This window comes from Bufo bufo, chromosome 4 (genome assembly GCF_905171765.1).
Source record: "Bufo bufo chromosome 4, aBufBuf1.1, whole genome shotgun sequence".
NCBI lineage: Eukaryota > Metazoa > Chordata > Amphibia > Anura > Bufonidae > Bufo > Bufo bufo.
Window position 1 is genome coordinate 339,813,088 of NC_053392.1, and position 20,958 is coordinate 339,834,045.

At 44.1% G+C, this 20,958-nt stretch overlaps 1 protein-coding gene across 2 annotated transcripts in view; it reads right to left on the minus strand.

Moving 5' to 3' along the window:
• Nucleotides 1-20,337, minus strand: part of TRAF3IP2 (TRAF3 interacting protein 2) — a 38,364-nt gene extending 18,027 nt beyond the window's left edge. For both annotated transcript variants that reach the window (XM_040428886.1, XM_040428885.1), the window contains exons 1-3: nucleotides 20,224-20,337; nucleotides 16,690-16,979; nucleotides 7,060-7,150 (exon numbers count right to left, since the gene is read on the minus strand). In XM_040428886.1, the coding sequence (XP_040284820.1) occupies nucleotides 7,060-7,150; nucleotides 16,690-16,972 (374 nt within the window). In that variant the 5' untranslated portion in view covers nucleotides 16,973-16,979; nucleotides 20,224-20,337. The remainder of the gene's footprint in view (nucleotides 1-7,059; nucleotides 7,151-16,689; nucleotides 16,980-20,223) is intronic.
• Between the last annotated feature and the right edge of the window lie 621 nt (nucleotides 20,338-20,958).

Here is a 20,958-nt window from a genome sequence, read left to right on the forward strand (position 1 = left end):
CCGGATTCTTTGTGCCCCTCCCGCCCGCCCCCTTTTTTGAAGGTGGTTTGGCCATGGCCTGAGGAAGGGTGAGGTAAGGATAGTCATCCCGTGATGGGATGGACTCTGATATATTTATGGTATTGGAGTCTGAGTTTATGACTAGACTCTTAAAAGGTTTTTCAGTTAAAGTTGTATTGGTTAATTTTAATAAATCAGGCCTTGGCCGTTTTACCTCCACTCTTTAGTCGGTGTCTCTTTTTTATTAAAGGTATGCATGTATTATGGTATTGTTATAGGTAGGCATAATATGCCATGTATTGCCATGCTGATTCTTGACATATTTGCCAGGTAGCGGCCAGATGTAACGCACCTAGTTGATCAATTAGGATCTCAACTGCGGAAGCAATGGACATCCACTATTATCCCACCGCCCTTGTTTTTGGCTGTGGGATTCGCGGTTTCTCAGTATGTACCCCAGGCGTCTCTCTCAGTCTTGGGCGGAGAGTTTGGGGTAACAAAATCATTTACCGCTATCCATCTAATTAGTTACTGCTGGAAAGGAAGGTCCCCCAGTATTACAGGAGTCACAAGTTAGTATAAGCTTGTGCACAGTTCAGAGTTAGTATATAGTATGCCCTCAGTTTAGTCTATAGTATGCCATAGGTTCAGGGTTAGTATATAGCATGTCCTCAGTTTTAGCATATAATATGCAGAAGGTTCAGAGTTACTATAGCATGTCCTCAGTTTTAGTATATAATATGCAGTAGGTTCAGAGTTAGTATAGCATGTCCTCAGTTTAGTATATAATATGCAGCAGGTTCAGAGTTAGTATAGCATGTCCTCAGTTTAGTATATAATATGCAGCAGGTTCAGAGTTAGTATAGCATGTCCTCAGTTTAGTATATAATATGCAGCAGGTTCAGAGTTAGTATAGCATGTCCTCAGTTTTAGTATGTAATATGCAGTAGGTTCAGAGTTAGTATAGCATGTCCTCAGTTTAGTATATAATATGCAGCAGGTTCAGAGTTAGTATAGTATGTCTTCAGTTTAGTATATAATATGCAGCAGGTTCAGAGTTAGTATAGCATGTCCTCAGTTTAGTATATAATATGCAGCAGGTTCAGAGTTAGTATAGCATGTCCTCAGTTTAGTATATAATATGCAGCAGGTTCAGAGTTAGTATAGCATGTCCTCAGTTTAGTATATAATATGCAGCAGGTTCAGAGTTAGTATAGCATGTCCTCAGTTTAGTATATAATATGCAGCAGGTTCAGAGTTAGTATAGTATGTCCTCAGTTTAGTATATAATATGCAGTAGGTTCAGAGTTTGTATAGCATGTCCTGAGTTCAGTGTTGGTTTGGGAATATCGCCTCACACCAGCAGGAACCACCCCACTCTGAGTTCCAGGACCTTAATCAGAGCAGGTAACAGGCATATACTTGCGGTTAGTTGGTCCTGGCTAGGAAGCCAGCAGTGGGGAAGCCAGTGGCAAGAAGGTAGGCAGTCCTTCACAATGTTGTTAGGGATCCAGGTCTGGATATGTGGACAGAGTCCTCAGATGCAATGGAGCTAACAGGGTGCGCACTCCATTAGTGGAACACCCTGCTTAGCACCTGTCTTCTATTTAAGGCCCGGAGGTAAGTGGGCGGAGTCACAGGGAGCCGCTGCGATCCAGGCTGTACTGTTACAGTACCCCCCCTTAAGGGACCCCTCCGGGGTACCCCACTAGGAGAGGGTCGGTTGGGAAATCTTCTATGGAACAATCTTTGGAGTCTGTGAGCATGAACGTTTTGCACATCTTCCCAAGAGTCATCCTGGGGACCATACCCCTTCCATCTAACGAGATACTGGATCTTCCCCCGTCTTCTTCTGGAATCAATGAGTTGCTCAACTTCAAATTCTTCTTCTCCTTGGACCTCTATCGGCGACAAGGGTCGAGGATCATTTGATGGGAACGGCCTAGGTCTAAACGGCTTCAGTAGTGACACGTGGAATGTGGGATGTACCTGTAATCGAGGAGGAAGGGTGAGTCTCACCGTGTTGGGGTTAATAATCCTATCTATCGGAAAAGGACCCAGGAATTGTCTTCCCAATTTCTTGGAAGGTACCCCCAACCGAAGGTTTCTTGTTGATAACCAAACCGAGTCTCCGACCTGGTAGGGAGGATTTTCTCTCCTACGACGGTCGTAGTAAAACTTCTGTCTTTCCTTTGCCCGTTGAAGGTTGTCTTTTAGCGTCTTAAGGGTAGTTTGCAAAGTGGTCAGATAATCGTCTGTGGCTGGAACGTTTGTGGGAAGGCTGGTTTGAGGAAGAGACCTAGGGTGAAATCCGTAATTAGCAAAGAATGGAGTATGTAATGTGGAGGAATTCGTAGAATTATTATAGGCGAATTCAGCGAGAGAAAGTAGGCTCTCCCAGTCATCCTGGAGAAATGAGCAGTGACATCTGAGAAACTGTTCCAGACACTGATTCACCCTTTCAGTCTGCCCATTAGTTTGGGGGTGATAGGCGGTAGACATTCTGTGGTCGATTTGAAGTCTGGAACAAAGTGATCTCCAGAATTTGGATACGAATTGCGAACCCCTGTGTGATATGACCTGGCTAGGAATTCCATGTAACTTAATAATATTAGACAGGAATACCACGGCCGTTTCCTTGGAGGAGGGTAACTTCTTGAGGGGTACGAAGTGTGCCATCTTAGTCAGCAAATCCATTACCACCATGATGGTGTTGTTTCCTCTGGAAAGGGGAAGTTCAACTATGAAATCCATCGAGACCCATTCCCAGGGTCTGTTGGCGATGGGAAGACTCATTAGGAGACCATAAGGTCGGTTCCTGTCAGTTTTACATGAGGCACAGGTCTCGCACGTGGAAACGTATTCCTCAATTTGTTTGGTCATCTTTGGCCACCAGAAGTTCCTGCGTATCAGGGTTGTGGTTTTAGCAATGCCGGGATGTCCCGCGAGGGGTAAATCATGGCAAAGTTTGATCACCTGATTGGTGAGGGAGGGTGGTATATACAGTTGGCTGTCCTTGTAAAGGAGACCCTGTTGGTTCTGCGAAAGACCAGGGGGGGTATTAGCATGGTCATTAATTAGAGCATCCTTGAGCTGGGTTTCCAACGTTATGGTGGCAAGGACGAGTTTCTTCGGTGGAATGATCCATGTGGGGGCTGTGTCTGAGGTGCGAATTTCAGCCAGTCGTGACAAGGCGTCGGCCTTCCCATTTTTTGAGCCTGGTCGGTATGTAATTTGGAAGTTAAACCTGTCGAAAAAAAAACTCCACCGTACTTGGCGGCCTGATAGTGTTTTATTGGTTTTCAGGTATTGTAGATTACGGTGATCCGTATAAATTGTGATGGGGTGTATTGATCCTAATTAAGTTGTATGCGCCTCTCAAATCCAGCTTGGTGTAGATTGTTGCTGTTTGTAATCTTTCTATGAGTTCGGATATTAGCGGCAAGGGGTACCGATTTTTGATTGTTACTTTGTTCAAGGCTCTGTAATCTATGATGGGCCTTAGGCTTGAGTCTTTGTTTCTCACGAAGAACATCCCTGCTGCTGCCGGGGAGGTTGAAGGCTGAATAAAACCTTTTCGTAAATTCTCTTCTAGGTACTGTTTGAGGTGAACAAGTTCTGGTTGTGCCAATGGATAAATTCTACCCGTGGGTATCTCACTACCCGGCAGCAAGTCTATGGGGCAATCGTAAGATCTATGGGGCGGAAGAGATTCCGCCTTCTTTGCGCTGAATACCTCAGCAAAGTCTGCGTATTGGCTGGGAACCTGGTTCACTCCCACGTGCATGAGAGATTTGAGAGGAAAGCAGGTCTCCATACAATAAGGTGACGTAAACTGAACTCTTCCCTGTTTCCATAGGAGGGTTGGCTGGTGTATTTGCAACCATGGCAACCCAAGAATCACGGGAAACAATGGAGAGTGTATGATATCAAGGGATAAGAATTCTGTGTGGTTATTTTCACATGTCACCATGAGGGGTTGAGTCTGACTGTGGATAGGACTAGAAGTGGTACCGTCAATGAAACTCACGGATATCGGAACGTTTTTTCTCATGTGGGGAATTTTATTTCGCTCAACCAGATGCATGTCGATAAAATTCCCCGAAGCTCCCGTGTCCACCATGGCTTCAACGGTAATCCGGTTTTGGTCCCACTGTAAGGTGAGAGACGTGTATATGTAACCACCAGTACTATTTTTTGTACTGCCTAAGGTACAAAACGTGCCGCTCTTACCTTCGCACTTCTTACGTATCGCGAGGCATCCGTCAACGGTATGGTCAGCAGACGCACAGTATAAACAGAGGTTGAGGTTACGTCTCCTGGCTTTCTCTCTCTCGGTCAGAGGTCCTCGGATCGCCCCAATCTCCATCATCTCCACAGCAGGACCCTGGCTGGACGGTCTTGGGTTGGGTGTGAAGCCTGAGACTCTCTCGGCTCTGCGTTCCCTCAGCCGTCTGTCAATGGTGGTGGCCTTCTGCATCAAGGCATTAAGTGTAAGTGGTAATTCTCCTCGAGCTAATTCGTCCTTCAGGGCCTCGGAAAGACCTAGGCGGAACTGATTCCTAAGAGTGAGGTCATTCCATTCAGTCTCCCGGGCCCAGCGAGTGTATTCCGCAATAAAGTCCTCTACAGGTCGTCTCCCTTGTTTAAGGCTGCGTATAGCGGTCTCAGCGGTCAGCTGTTTACTATGGTCCTCGTAGAGAAGGGCCATTTTTTCAAGGAACAGAGGGAAGGAATCCAGGACTGGGTCTTCCTTTTCTAAATAAGTATTGGCCCATGCTCTGGGCTCCCCCCTGAGGTAAGAGATCATGGTAAGTACTTTTGTTCTGTCAGTTGGGTAAGTCCGGGGCTGCAGCTCAAACATTAGTTTGCACGCGTTCAGGAAATCCCTGAACTGCCTTCGGTCACCCGAGAATATCTCAGGTGGGCTGACCTTGGGTTCTGGTCCATCACGGGGGTGTCCTGGCCCCTGAGTGACAAGTTGCCGTAGTGCCTGGTTTTCTAGCTGGAGATGTTGTACAGTCACGTTGAGGGTCTCCACCCTCTTAGTGAGGGTGACGAGGTGACCTGCAACCTCCGCCGGATCCATGTGGGTTCCACTAATATGTAACGCACCTAGTTGATCAGTTAAGATCTCAACTGCGGAAGCAATGGACATCCACTATTATCCCACCGCCCTTGTTTTTGGCTGTGGGATTCGCGGTTTCTCAGTATGTACCCCAGGCGTCTCTCTCAGTCTTGGCCGGAGAGTTTGGGGTAACAAAATCATTTACCGCTATCCATCTAATTAGTTACTGCTGGAAAGGAAGGTCCCCCAGTATTACAGGAGTCACAAGTTAGTATAAGCTTGTGCACAGTTCAGAGTTAGTATATAGTATGCCCTCAGTTTAGTCTATAGTATGCCATAGGTTCAGGGTTAGTATATAGCATGTCCTCAGTTTTAGTATATAATATGCAGTAGGTTCAGAGTTACTATAGCATGTCCTCAGTTTTAGTATATAATATGCAGTAGGTTCAGAGTTAGTATAGCATGTCCTCAGTTTAGTATATAATATGCAGCAGGTTCAGAGTTAGTATAGCATGTCCTCAGTTTAGTATATAATATGCAGCAGGTTCAGAGTTACTATAGCATGTCCTCAGTTTAGTATATAATATGCAGCAGGTTTAGAGTTAGTATAGCATGTCCTCAGTTTTAGTATGTAATATGCAGTAGGTTCAGAGTTAGTATAGCATGTCCTCAGTTTAGTATATAATATGCAGCAGGTTCAGAGTTAGTATAGTATGTCCTCAGTTTAGTATATAATATGCAGCAGGTTCAGAGTTAGTATAGCATGTCCTCAGTTTAGTATATAATATGCAGCAGGTTCAGAGTTAGTATAGCATGTCCTCAGTTTAGTATATAATATGCAGCAGGTTCAGAGTTAGTATAGCATGTCCTCAGTTTAGTATATAATATGCAGCAGGTTCAGAGTTAGTATAGCATGTCCTCAGTTTAGTATATAATATGCAGCAGGTTCAGAGTTAGTATAGCATGTCCTCAGTTTAGTATATAATATGCAGCAGGTTCAGAGTTAGTATAGTATGTCCTCAGTTTAGTATATAATATGCAGTAGGTTCAGAGTTTGTATAGCATGTCCTGAGTTCAGTGTTGGTTTGGGAATATCGCCCTAACACCAGCAGGAACCACCCCACTCTGAGTTCCAGGACCTTAATCAGAGCAGGTAACAGGCATATACTTGCGGTTAGTTGGTCCTGGCTAGGAAGCCAGCAGTGGGGAAGCCAGTGGCAAGAAGGTAGGCAGTCCTTCACAATGTTGTTAGGGATCCAGGTCTGGATATGTGGACAGAGTCCTCAGATGCAATGGAGCTAGCAGGGTGCGCACTCCATTAGTGGAACACCCTGCTTAGCACCTGTCTTCTATTTAAGGCCCGGAGGTAAGTGGGTGGAGTCACAGGGAGCCGCTGCGATCCAGGCTGTACTGTTACACCAGATCTCTGCCGGACCCCATTATAGTCAAGGGGATCCGACGGGCAGGTGGCAGTATCCAGCAATGCTATATCTGGAGAACTCAGGCAGGCTGTTCTCTGCCAGAACACCTTACTGGAGAACTCTGCCGCACATGTGAAAATAGCCTTAGGCCTCTTGCACATGACTGTATGGCTTTTTCAGTATTTTGCGGTCCACAAAAAACGGATCCGCAAAAAATACGGATGATGTCCGTGTGCATTCCATTTTTTGCGGAACAGAACAGCTGGCCCCTGATAGAACAGTACTATCCTTGTCCGTTATGCGGACAATAATAGGACAGGTTCTATCTTTGAACGGAAAAATGGAAATACGGAAAAGGAAGTCATACGAAGTACCTTATTTTTTTTTTTGCGGATCTATTGAAATGAATGGTTCTGTATACAGTCCATATACGGAACGCAAAAAAACAACGCAAAAAAAAAAAAACGTTTGTGTGCAAGAGGCCTTAGGGTGTACATTTTTACAAATATGCTATAAATCCATCATATAGAAATGCAGCCTTATTATTATAAAAATCTGTATTTTACATACCAGTAATTGGGTTGCATATAAGGTTGGCAGAGGCGAGGAAACTGCAGCATAGGTGGCACACCGGGATGACAAAATGGAAGCGATCTTCTGTCTAGAATAATAATGAATTACATTCATGTTTTATTGCTAGAATGCTCATATGCAAGTATTTAAATTATTTATTTATGTTTGTAAATGGGATATATTTGCAAGAAAAAGCCATATGTATAGTTATGTGCAGGTCTGTTGCAGCCTTCTTTCCAAATGTTTAATAGTAATGCACCACACCTAAAAGGAAGGTGGCACTACAATTCACGGTTATGTGGCATCTCTGGTTGATGCCCTGTTATGTGGACATCTATGACCTGCACACACTGTCATGAGAGCAGCTGTAACAAGTACACTATTATGGGGAATCCTTGGCTGACACACAGTTATGGGGGGCATCTGTGACTGACCTATGGTAATATTTGTAGCTGACAAAATGATATAGGTGTATCTGTGGCTAGCCTACTGTCCCATGGGATATTTATTATTTATTATTATTTTACGCATTTATATAGCGCTGACATATTCCGCAGCGCTTTACAGTTATTATCATCACACTGTCTCCAATGGGGCTCACAATCTAGGTTCCCTATCATTATGTCTTTGGAGTAGGAGAGGAAACAGGAGAACCCAGAGGAAACCCACGCAAACACGGGGTCAAAATACAAACTCCATGCAGATGTTGTCCTTGGTCTGATTCAAACCTACTGAGCCACTGTGCCCATCAGATAATAGATTGTCCTTTTTCAACCAGATCACATTTGCAGTACTCTGCTTTGGAACATTAGGTCAGTGCATATTATTTTTAACCAGGCGTAGGCCCTGTTCAATTGTGGTGGGTAAATGATTTGGCCCAGTAGAATTCATATTAAAAATGGCTGGCTATCCATGCCTTACTGGTACTGGAAATCATGGATGTATAGGTGCACAATTTGTGCATTTGTAAAGTCACACAACTGTAAATACTGCCCAATGACTGAGCTGAAACCCTTAGGAAGTGCAGGCGCCCATCACAGACCCTGCTGAAGATCTGGCCTCCTAGTTCAAAGAGAAAATTGAAAACACCTGGCATGAAATTAGTTCCCAGTCTCCACGCATCATTTATCCCCTTCCCTCCAGAACCTCCTCTGGATCACTTTCTACATTTGACTCCGTCACAGAAGCACTCTACAGAAACGATCAAATAGACATATTGTTACAAGTGTCTCACCCGCTGGTTGGCGTTGGGTTGGTGCTCTATTAGATATGGCTCACCCTGCCTACATACAGATCAAATGATATTAAAAAATTAATAGGCACTCACCATTTAGGGACCACTATGAGAGTTGAAATATTAATTTATTAGACAAGAAACATAGGGTAAAATACAAATAAAAATATATAAAAAAATTATAATAAAAACACTAGAAAATGCAAATGTACACTTGTGTCTTCAAATATCTAAAATGCACAGGTTTGGAATAGAGACTTCACTAACTTAGCCTGTTTAATCACATGCAGGGGCTAAGTGACCACAATTTAGGCTATAAAAATTCCTATATATTCCTTACAGCAGATTATACAAGGCTTAAAGATTCTCCCTTCATTAGTATATACTTGTGCTCTCGATATAGCTGTCAAAAAAGATGGTTATATGCGCTGTTAATGTACGTCCTGTGTTGTATTAATAAATCGCGTTGAACTTCATAAATGTCCTTTAGTATCGCAGAAGTATCCCACAATATCGCAATGAAGTCAATGAATGCCGATGGTTGGGCAAGAATGGATTGTCATCCAGATAGTCCCATTGCTGATCATGTTCTTTTATGCCAATCAATTGATTTTAATTTTAAATGTATAGATGAATAATCACGGTATCAGATACTCACTGTTCGTTGCAGATGAGAGGAGTTGAATGCCGACCGTGGCACTGTATCAAGCTGTACCGTGCTGTGTGTGGTTAGGATTGGCGTCTCACGTGTTAGGTAAGTTTGACTTGCCGGCTGTCGATGAACTTATAGTGGGATCAGCGTCTAGGTAGAGAGGAAACGTATACATAGATCTCACGGTATATAAAATCAAGATAAATGTGGTTGTTTGTATCATCACCTATATAAATAATGAGTATCTATAGGTGATGATACAAACAACCACATTTATTTTGATTTTATATACCGTGAGATCTATGTATAAATTTCCAATACATATCTATACAGTTTTGGATTTATACATTTTTTCTGTACACTTTTGAATGAATCTAGGACTTCCGTTATATTGCTATAAGACATAAGATGATGAAGGGACTTTAAAGAAACAAAGATGCAATTGCATACAAGAAAACGCATCAGTTCACAAAAAATGCATTAAAATCGCAACTGAAACGCATGGCGATTAATTATCACCAAATAATGAGAAAAATATGCAATTAAGCAAGAAGAGACTATAGCTCTAGGTATTCTAGGCATGAGGTATCGCAGCAATTGAAAAAATGGTTACAAAACAATGAAAACAAATGAATGGGAAAATACAGATCCATGCCATTTTTTGCATTTAACTTGTGGGCATGACAGAACACAGCAAGTAACTATTTAAGAGGGTACTACGGGTGTAATAGTCAGTTTAGCCACTGATGAAGTAGTAGGTCTATACTCTGAAACGCGTCTGGTAGATTACAAGCTATACACAAGCACCCTCGATATAAGGACGCAAGTACCATGTCCCTAATTTTAAGTAATATGAAGCGCTTCGCATGTACTTTCCTCGCTACCTAGACGCTGATCCCACTATAAGTTCTCTCTTCATACGTGCTCCTCACTATAAGGACAAAGTAAGGAGGTAAGATACAAAGTGCCGAATATTACGTGGGACGCCACGGTCGGCATTCAACTCCTCTCATCCGCAACAAACAGTGAGTATCTGATACCGTTATTAATTATCTGTACATTTAAAATTAACATCAATTGATTGGCATAATAGAACAAGATCAGCAATAGGACTATCTGAATGACAATCATTCTTGCCCAACCATCGGCATTCATTGCGATATTGTGGGATACTTCTGCGATACTAAAGGACATTTATGAAGTTCAACGCAATTTATTAATACAACACAGGACGTACATTACCAGCTCGTATAAACATCTTTTTTGCCAGCTATATCCAGAGCACAAGTATATACTAATGAAGGGAGAATCTTTCAGCCTTGTATAATCTGCTGTAAGGAATATATAGGAATTTTTATAGCCTAAATAGTGGTCACTTTGGCTACTACACTCATCATAATAGCCCCTGCACATGATTAAACAGGCTAAGTTAGTAAAGTCTCTATTCCAAACCTGTGCATTTTAGATATTTAAAGACACAAGTGTACATTTGCATTTTCTAGTGTTTTTATTATTATTATTTTTATATATTTTTATTTGTATTTTACCCTACGTTTCTTGTCTAATAAATTCATATTTCAACTCTCATAGTGGTCCCAAATAGTGAGTGCCTATTAATCTTTTGATATCACTCTACAGAAACTGCCCTTACCAAAGTGACAAATTACCTCCTGACAGGCAAATGCAGCAGTAAATACTCTCTACTCATTCTCTCGAATCTCTCTGCAGCATTTGATACCATAGACCACCAACTCTAACTCAGCATGCTCCAATCTATTGGTCTAAGGCCTCATGCACACAGCCGTACTGTGTTTTGCTATCCGCAAATCGCGGATCCACAATACACGGATATCGGCTGTATGCATTCCGCTTTTCTTGAGGAATAGGAGGTCTGGCCCTCAATAGACCAGTACTATCGTTGTCCATGATACGGACAAGAATAAGACATTCTATTTATTTTTTTGGAGGGGTCGCGGAACAGAGTTACAGATGCTGACAACACACGGTGTGCTGTCCACATCTTTTGCGGCCCCAATGTAGTGAATGGGTCTTTAGCTCGGGTGTGGACCCAGACAACGTTCATGTGCATGAGGCCTTATGGACACTGCTCTCTCCTTGTTTTCCTCCTATCTCTCTTGCCACTCTTTCAATGTGCCATTTGTTGGCTGTACTTCTCCTCTTCCTTTTGCTGTTGGGATTCCTTTGGGTTCAGCCCTAGGTCCTATCCTCTTGTCTCTCTACACAGCCCTTATTGGACAGACTTTCAGTAGATTTGGTTTTTAGTACCATCTCTATGCTAATTACACCCAACTTTACACTGACATCACTCCTGCTGTATTACAGAACACCAGTGACTACCTGTCTGCTGTCTCTTAACATTATCCTCTATCTATAACTTAAACTTTGAAAAACTGAACTATTTGTGTTTTCTCCATCTACAAACCTACCTAATTCTGATATTTCTCTCCGTGTGTGGCACTACCATAATGCCTGGGCAGCATGCCCCTGTCTCAGTGTCATGTTGGACAATGATCTTTCATTCCTCCCCTATATTCAGTCATTCACCCATTCATACCACTTGTACCTCAAAAACCTCTCTAGCATTCACTCTATTGTAGAAACAACAAAAACTCTCATTATTGCCCTGATCCATTCTTGTCTTGATAACTGTGACTCATTTTTAATTGGTCTCCCCACCCCCCACAAAACTCTTTAATCTACCTTGAATACAGCAGCCAGACTCAGCTATCTGTGTAAACGCTACTCAAATGCCTCCACCCTGTGCCAGTCATTGCACTGGTTTGCTTGTACAGTATAGGACAGGCATGGCCAACCTGAGCCTCTCCAGCTGTTGTAAAACTACAACTTCCACAATGCCCTGCTGTAGGCTGATAGCTGTAGGTAGCCTGGGCATGCTGGGAGTTGTAGTTTAGCAACAGCTGGAGAGCCTCAGGTTGGCCATCCCTGGTATAGGACTTAAAAGCTATGTACACCTTCGGAGGCCATTTTTGTTTGATTTAATTTGACAAATTTTTGGCCTTTTAAAAATATTGAGCTGTTCTGTCACAAAGGGTTAACTGCTTTTCTAATTGTGTGACTGGTACTTTCACTTTCACTTTGTTCCGGTCATCTAATAAACCTCTAAACTACTAAGAGGTCATAAACACTTATTTAAAGAGGACCTTTCATCAGTTTAGCCCTAGTCTAATTATGGTCTTCCCTTATAGGGCAACCCCCCACTTTTTTTTTTCAAAGACCCCCCTGTTCATGCACTGTTGGCCCTGTTGATTTTGGCACCTTATATTATAATGAGCCGACTCGGTTATACTAGGCGGAGACTGGGGGCGGTTCTCTTCTCCCTGGCTGTGAGCTCATCAAATCAGAGCGCACCGCTCTTAGCCAGGGAGGAGTTTGGAGGTCAAATGGGGGTCTGGAGGTCTAGTCTGAGGTCTAATGGGGGTATGGAGGTCTAATGGGGGTCTTATCTGAGGTCTGATATTGGGACGGGGTCTGACATTGAGGTCTAATGGGGGTCTGATATGGGGTCTGACAGAGGTCTTAAGGGTCTGAGATAGGGGGGTCTCATCTGGGGTTTGATATGGGGGTCTGATCTGAAAGGTAAGGGGGTATTTTTTTGTACTGGCACACTATCTGTATGGTACCAGTATTTTCAGGGGGGCTGTTTCTACAGTATACTATTGGTGTCACGGGACGCCGAGGTGCTCGCTCTCCTCAGCGCCGTCCCGTTTCCTAGGTGATAGCGTCCTCGTCTCCTAGGTAATAGGGGGCAGGACGGACGGAGACGTGCGCGGCTAGCGTCCTCAGTTCCCCCAGAAACCAGGGGAGGTCTGAGCACCGAGCTGGGCACTCGGTGCTCAGCTGTATTCCCTAGTGACCCCAGCTTTCCAGTATTTAACAGGCAGCCTGCTGGCCACAGGTTGCCTGTTAATTAGGTTCCTGGCGATTTTTGGTTTCCTACTTACCTGATCCTGTGTTCCCTGACGATCCTCTGCCTGCTCCTCCTGTACTGCGCTACTCTCCTGGTATTCTGACCCCGGCTTCCACCTGACGAGTCTTTGCGGACTCCTGTTGTACTTCATTACTCTCCTGGTATTTGACCTCGGCTTCTCCTGACAATTCTCTGCTTATCCCTTGGTACTGCGTAGCTCTCTAGGTATTGACCCGGTCCGTTCACGATCCGTTATTTGTCTTGTCTGTCCTCCCTGCACGTATCCTAAATTAGGGACTGCCGTCCAGTTGTCCCCTGTCATCAGGACTCGCGAGGCAAGTTGGCAGGGCCAGGGGTGAGGGTGGAGCGCAGTGGTCACTATCCTCCCCCCTGTGTGTATGTGACCGTTACAATTGGGGATTGGGGGGGGGGCAGAATGGGGTGTTGAAAAGGTGAGATGGATGATGAAAAAGTAGGAAAGTAAGATGTCTGTTTGTTAAATTCTGCAGAGACGAGGTGCGGCTGAAAGAAGTCACCATGGCAGTCTGGTCTGAAGGAGAAGATGAGGAAAGAGAATATCTACATCAGAGGAGACACCACTGGATGTAAGAGGTATGTGCGCTGTATGACCCTGATGCGGTATGTAATGTTTTCCAAGTATGTCTTTAAAGGGGTTGTCCACTTTATTTTTCATACAAGCGCTACGTTCTCTGCTCTGTTTACCTGCTCGCCACTGCAATTGCTGCGGTTAGCAGGTGAACAGAGCAGAGAAAGCAGCTCTCATATCAGCACTGCCCTCTCTTCAAACAGCTGATCTCCCGGCACCCTTGCCGGTCTGATATTAATAACCTATCTTTAGGATAGGTCGTCAGTAGTAAAAAGAGGACAACCCCTTTAAGTAGGACTGGAGGAAATGGGTTAAGTTGAGAATTTGGCATGGGGGGGGTGGGGGGGATGTTTCAATTTTTGCCTCAGGCACCAGAAAGACTAGGTGCACCCCTGCCCCTTGCAATAAAGCACTTAGGGAAGGTGGTGGTGGGGGGCCCAAGCTGAATTCCTGCACCAGGGCCCATGTGCCTTTAGCTACGCCCCTGATCACAGCGATGTACAGAAACATGTATTGAAACATTTAATAAAGAGCAAATTATATTTTTTTGCTCAAAATGAGTACAATGCAATAATTAAAAAAATTGCCCCCAAAGGTGTACATAGCCTTTAATTTTAACTTCTCACTGATATTCACAAAGCTCTCCACAGTGCTGCACCTCCCTATATCTCTGCGCTCATCTCTACCACTGTATACCTGCTGTACGCTCTACAAACAATTTAAGACTAACATACCACCATAATCTTACTCTCTCACTCTTGTCTCCAAGACTTCTCTTGAGCTGTACCCGTTCTCTAGAATACCTTACCCCAAGCAATTAGGTTAATTCCCAACATACACAGTTTTAGGTGCCTCCTAAAAACAAATCTTTAGGGTAGTCTATCGCATCAAAATAATAACAAAGACAGGTACACTCTGCGGTCTTGCTAAACCCTCAAACTGATTTTAAAATTGAGAGATTAGCCAACATGTCCTACGGTGTAGGACATGTCTGAGCCCGAGCACCTGGGCCATATCAGCCAGTCTTGAGTGGGACTCGCAGACTCCTCCCTCCTCCCATTGCTAGCATGGTTACATGCTGGAGGTAACTGGTGAGTTTGTAAGTCGGCCTCATGCTCCTGTAATTTGCCCACCGGCTCCTGGTATTGCCCATATGGCACAGGTAGGTGAGTGTTAGGTCCCTGAGCTACTTGAGAAACCTTGGCGTGGTGCTCGGGCTCAGACATGTCCTACACCGTAGGACATGTTGGCTAATCTCTCAATTTTAAAATCAGTTTGAGGGTTTAGTAAGACCGCAGAGTGTACCTGTCTTTGTTATTATTTTGTTATATTGCTATATTGATTATCACATCCACATAATTGCTATCTTGTGTAGGATGTCTATTGTGGTACTTGTGGTTCGCTGCGGGCATCCTCCACTGTATGCATTTTTGCTGGGGATCGTCATTAGCAACGGGCCACAAGTGCAGGATTTGCTCCCCTATATATATGCACAACTGCATATGGGTTTGAGCACTTCCTGCTTGTTTAATACCACGCCATTCTTTTCAGTTTGTATATATAGTCTATCGCATCCCCCAATCTAACTCTTTTTCCATTCACCCCCACCTCATCCTTCAGAATCTGACCTGTCATCCAACAGTATCCACTATACCCCATGCACTCAGAAGCACTACATTCTCCTGGTGACTGGCTCATGCAGCTTTATATCTACTCCCCTATTTTGTTAAGATGGCTGAACCATTGTACAAAACAAGCATTTTTTACTTTTTGTGTTTTTTGTTTTAATTGTTGACTTGTTTTTTGCTATGCACTGTATGATTTGGTTTGTACATGAACCCCTTCTGATTGTAAAACACTGCAGAATATACTGGTGCTATATAAATAAAGATTATTATTAGAAAGAAATCTTGAATTAAACAGATTTTTGTTACACTGCAGTTAAAAATAGGAAACCAAATTATGTCAGATTTATATATAATGAATCAATAAGTTTCAATATTGATCAATAGATCAAGATCAATAGTTCATAAAGGTCAAGTACATATGTAATGTGACAGCAAAAAAACTGTCCTCTTTGGAGTGATGATTAATTTTACAGACTTGGTCAATTGTATAACATGTGATGGAGCAAATTGCAGTGATTTTTGTTTACATGTTGGTATGAATGGCACCAGTGAAATGCACAATTCAGGATCCATGTTATTACTTGTGCCAGTTGTATTCATATATCTCAGCTGATGACATATATAACATAGCAGGACAAAAATACACTGCATGCAGAAAGGCATGAGCTGATCACAACTAATGCTACCGGATGTAAAACTGCTCCCATTGAAAACTATGGGTTAAATTTTATCATCAGTTTTTTGTATTATGCCATAGGGAAACATGGTCACCCAGAAATGTGAATCACAGTTATAGAGATTTAAAAATGGCTTAAAGAGGACCTTTTCACCGATTATTACTCTATGAACTAACTATACAGATATGTAGAGCGGCACCCGGGGATCTCACTGCACTTACTATTATCCCCGGGCGCCGCTCCGTTCTCCTGCTATGTCCTCCGGTATCTCCGTTCCCTAAGTTATGGTAGGCGGAGTCTGCCTTTGTTCTTATGTAGCGCTGGCCAATCGCATTGCAGAGCTCACAGCCTGGGAGAAAATAACCTCCCAGGCTGTGAGCGTCTGCGCTGCGATTGGCCAGCACTAGAGCAGAACAAGGGCAGACTCCGCCTACCATAACTTAGGGACTGAAATCTCCGCCTACTATAACTTAGTGAGCGGAGATACCGGAGGGCATAACGGGAGAACGGAGCGGCGCCCGGGGATAATAGTAAGTGCAGTGAGATCCCCGGGCGCCGCTCTCCATGTCTGTATAGTTAGTTCATAGTGTAATAATCGGTGAAAGGTCCTCTTTAAATGGTATAACATAGCATGACATAGAGTGTCATGCCCACCTTACTGGTCCTCTGCCACTCTGGTTACGATTATTTTCTAATTCTCACTCCTTCTCAATATGGACAAGTGACCACTGCAGCCAAAGGTGGGCAACATTTGGTGGGGTCAAACCTCCTTTGCAATGTGATGACAGTTCCCATGTAGTTTAACAGAACACTTGCCAAATACCATTAACTGAAAGAGATTTGAAATTAATGGTCAACTGAACATGATACTTGTACTCACCTTGATTAACTTCTGTGAACATTGGATGCCCATGATCTCCTGGATTGCCATATGATGCTAGGGTATTAGGTCTTTCCAGATCATGTGTCCCCAGAAATTCTGCTATACGGTCAGTGTTCTTATTTAGTTGTGCCTGCCATCCTTGAGCTAAATTACTGGGAAATGGACTTTGCCCCTTAGCCATATTTCTGTAGTTGGCATCTGAAATTGCTCCAGAATCAAGTTGTTGATCCCCTTGTGGAAACAAGGATTCATCGTTCTCTTCTGGAAAACTTCGCATCATCTTTATTCTAGATTACAAATACATTTTTATATATTTTTATCAAAGCATGAAAGCATTTCATCAGGATGTCAAAGAATAAAATCACTCTTTAAAACAGAACATAAACTTATGGCAACATTTATTTACTATGGCAATACCATTTACCTGGACAATATTTGAGTTATGGCCGGTACCAAGACCTTACAGCTAAAGGACCTCTACTCCTTTCATCTCTGTCAGTTTGCAGGTGATGAACAGCACACAGCTAATTTCAAAGGCCTCTGTATGGGGATCTGGCTAAAACTGTCAATTATCTTCCACAAACTGTTAAGGTGGCCTCCAACTATTCCAGTGGTGGCAGTGTTGATATAAGATGGGGGAGCACACCCACATTAAAAGAACACAGCTACCCTGAAATTGAGGGGAGCTGCCGCTCCAATGTAGTACTGCTCTGTCTGTCCAGAGAGAAAGCAGGAGAGATAATCTTGGCGCAGAGTGGAGGGAAGAGGAGTACCCTTCCACTAGGGAGAGGGAGGAGTAATGACCCCTACCTCACCTAGCACTGGCACCTGGCTGCCCTGATGTCCCTAGATGGGCTGCTAACCTGTACGCCGATCACTTGCCTCGTCCCTGGCTTACCCTGAAATAAGCCCTAGTTAGTGAGTAGGGCGATGGGAGCACTAGTCCTCACTACTGACACCTGGCGCCTTTTCATCCAGGCTACTGCCTAATATTAACGCTCGCCACACAGGGCCACAGAGCCCCTTATGAATGCAGCTTCCTGCTACCCACTGAGGGTTTATTACTTCCATGCTTCCATCTCATATGTGCGTCTCGAACCGGTTGTACTGAAGAAGGCTATAAGCCGAAAAACGTTTTTTGACTGGAACCGCACACTAATAAAAGCATTATTCTTGAAAATCAAGTGGAGTACAGGAGTCTAAATTCTATCTACCCTCACCACTGACACCTAGGGTAACAACAGGGAAAGGAAAAACAGCACCAACACCACACACCCGAAGGGAGACAACAAACAGGAGTGAACCAGAGATCCGACAGCACCAGTTCCAACAGCTCCACAGCAACTCCAACTCCACCAGAGATCAGAATAGAAGATCTGGAAAGAAGGTCTATATCTGGCAACAAGGAAGGCAGAAAGGAAGAATATATAGTAACATAGAAACATAGAATGTGTCGGCAGATAAGAACCATTTGGCCCATCTAGTCTGCCCAATATGTAGCTGGGAGTGGCTGTCAGAGAACAGCTGAAAGGAAAATCTACAGATTCCTAAATGGGACAAAAGGATCGCAAACCTAAGTAGGAAAACCTGGACCGGAATCCATTCCCACCACTAGGTCATGGAGCTATCTCTTGAGAAACCAAGCGAGTAGCCACCCGCTGCGACCTTCTGACCCCAGGCACAACAGGGTCAGCGATAGGTCGTGACACCCTTGTGACACAGGGGCTCCATGATCTGTGCATCCCTAGGCCAGGGCTGTAGCAAAGACTGTAGTAAAGACAAGCACTTGGACCAGGCCCAGAAAAAGGCTGCAGACCAGCCTGACTAGGACATGGACTGGGACATCATCACAGGTGTAGTGACCAGAAAGTTGCCACAGGTGCAAGCTGCAGCCTCAGTGGCTCTATAGTAATGACATCCAGCGACGTGACCACAGTAAAAGGTGAGACCTGGGTCCCCTGCTGCTGGGCTGAAGAGAAGCTAACACCCTGGTCCAAGCATCAGTCCTTTGGGAACACTGAAGCAGTAGCAGTAAAAACCCAGGCAGCTGTTAGAGACTGTGAGTGAGAGGAAACCCCTGAGCTGGGCACCTGGGGTCTGAATCCTAACAATCGCCTTTGGAGCAGGGAGGTTCCCCTCGGAATTATTAGAGAGAATTATACTGTGTGAGGGCACATAAGTGTGCATTTTACTGTGTGGGGGCCACAATGGGGCATTATACAGTACTGTGTGGGCGCCCATGAGGGCCATTATACTGTGTGGGGCACATAAGTGGTCATTATCCTGTGTAGGGACACTTAATAGGGCATTATACAGTAGTGTGCGGGTGCACATGCTGGCCATTATACTGTATGGGCTCACATACGATGGAATTATACTGTGTGGATGCACATAGGTGGGCATTATACTGTGTTGGGGCATATAACTGGTCATTATACAGTACTGTGTGGGGGCAAATAAAGGTCATTATATTGTTTGAGTACACATAAGTGGCCATTATACTGTATGGCCGCACAGAAGTGGGCATTATACTATGTAGGGGCACATATTGGCCATACAGTACTGTGTGGGGACACATAAGGGCCATTACACTGTGTGAGCCTACATAAGAGGAAATTATATTGTGTGGGTGCATATAAAGGTACTTTCACACTAGCGGCAGGACGGATCCGACAGGATGTTCACCCTGTCGGATCCGTCCTGATGCTATTTCGTTGTGCCGCCGGACCGCCGCTCCGTCCCCATTGACTATAATGGGGATGGGGACGGAGCTCCGGCGCAGCACAGAAGTTCACGGCGAAAGGCCGCCGAACTAAAAGTACTGCATGTCCGACTTTTTAGTTATAGTCAATGGGGACGGAGCGGTGGTCCGGCGGCAAGGTAAAATAGTGTGAAAGTACCCTAAGGGAGCATTATACAGTGAGGGGGCATTATACTGCGTGTAAAAATATAGCATAGAATAAAATGCATTTTATTTTAAAACCGACAGGAAAAATGGAAAGTATAAAGAAACTATGGGTCACATAACACCTGTGTTGTCATGCCCTCATAGCCACACCCCCTTTTTACCCACATAAACCTGGTTGGTATTTTTTGTTGAGAGGGTGGCAACCCTAGCTGGGAGCCACGTACACTGTGGCAAAGAGCAAACCCCTTATATATGTATGAATGTGCTGATGGAGGCAGATATTGCTCTGCAGGCAGCATGGGCAAGCACTGGTCTCTGTCACCTGTTCTCTGAGAACTGTCATGGCTTGGGGACATTGAACTTTAGACTTGTACGCTCGGGCCTGTCAGGAGCTAAAGGGTTTAACCCCTTACCAACCCCCATTTATGCCACTGTTACTAGAATTATTATACGAGCTCAAATGTTAATAAACATAATCTTTAGAAATATCACTAAATCTGTACCTCAGCACTGCTGACTGTCCCTAAATACGTGAAGAAGTTGCTTTCACTGGACCTATATACATTATATATGGAGACAGGTACAGTAATTCAGCATTTAACCTATATAATCAATGCCCTTACCTTTGTAAAAAGAGTCTCCTGATCTTTTTACCTAAAGAAACATACAATCTGCTGATGCTGCGTAGATCAGGAGTCAGAACCAGGAAGAGGAACTGGTTTCAATATGCAAATCTTATTTCAGTCCCCTCCTCCCTATGAGGTATGAAGGACTGGATCCCTGAAGGAATACCAGTGCATTGTGGTTACAGTCTCGTCAGTTTACGTTACATTCGACAGTATAAACCCTGTGAAATCACAATGGCTAAGCTGTTGTATGTCAGAAAAAAAGGTGCAATATTACCACATTACCTATTGGCCCAAGCCATCCACTGTAGTAAAAAGCTGCTGCCAAAAATGGCCCAATGTTTTTTGGGTCATGGCATAGTTTTGATGCTGGATGTCAACTAGCACCAGACACAAAAATGTGGCGTGCAGCGTTTGTTTGTCCAGCACTTTTAGGCCATGGACGTTGAACCAGTGCTGTATATGTATACATCACTTGTGTTCAGCTCCGGACCCAGCCTTAGGCCTTCATGCCTCCCAAGTGTCCCTCTTTTGGAGGGACAGTCCCTCTTTTTCAGCCAAGTCCCTCTGTTCCTCTTTGATGCTTAAATTTCCCTCTTTTTGACCTGGGGAATTAAAGGGATTATCCAATTTCTCAAACAGCCACCCTATGTGCTGGGCCCCTCACAGGTAATATACTTACCCCGCTCCTGGTCCCCGCACCGCCACCGCTGCTGCTTCTCCCTGTACACG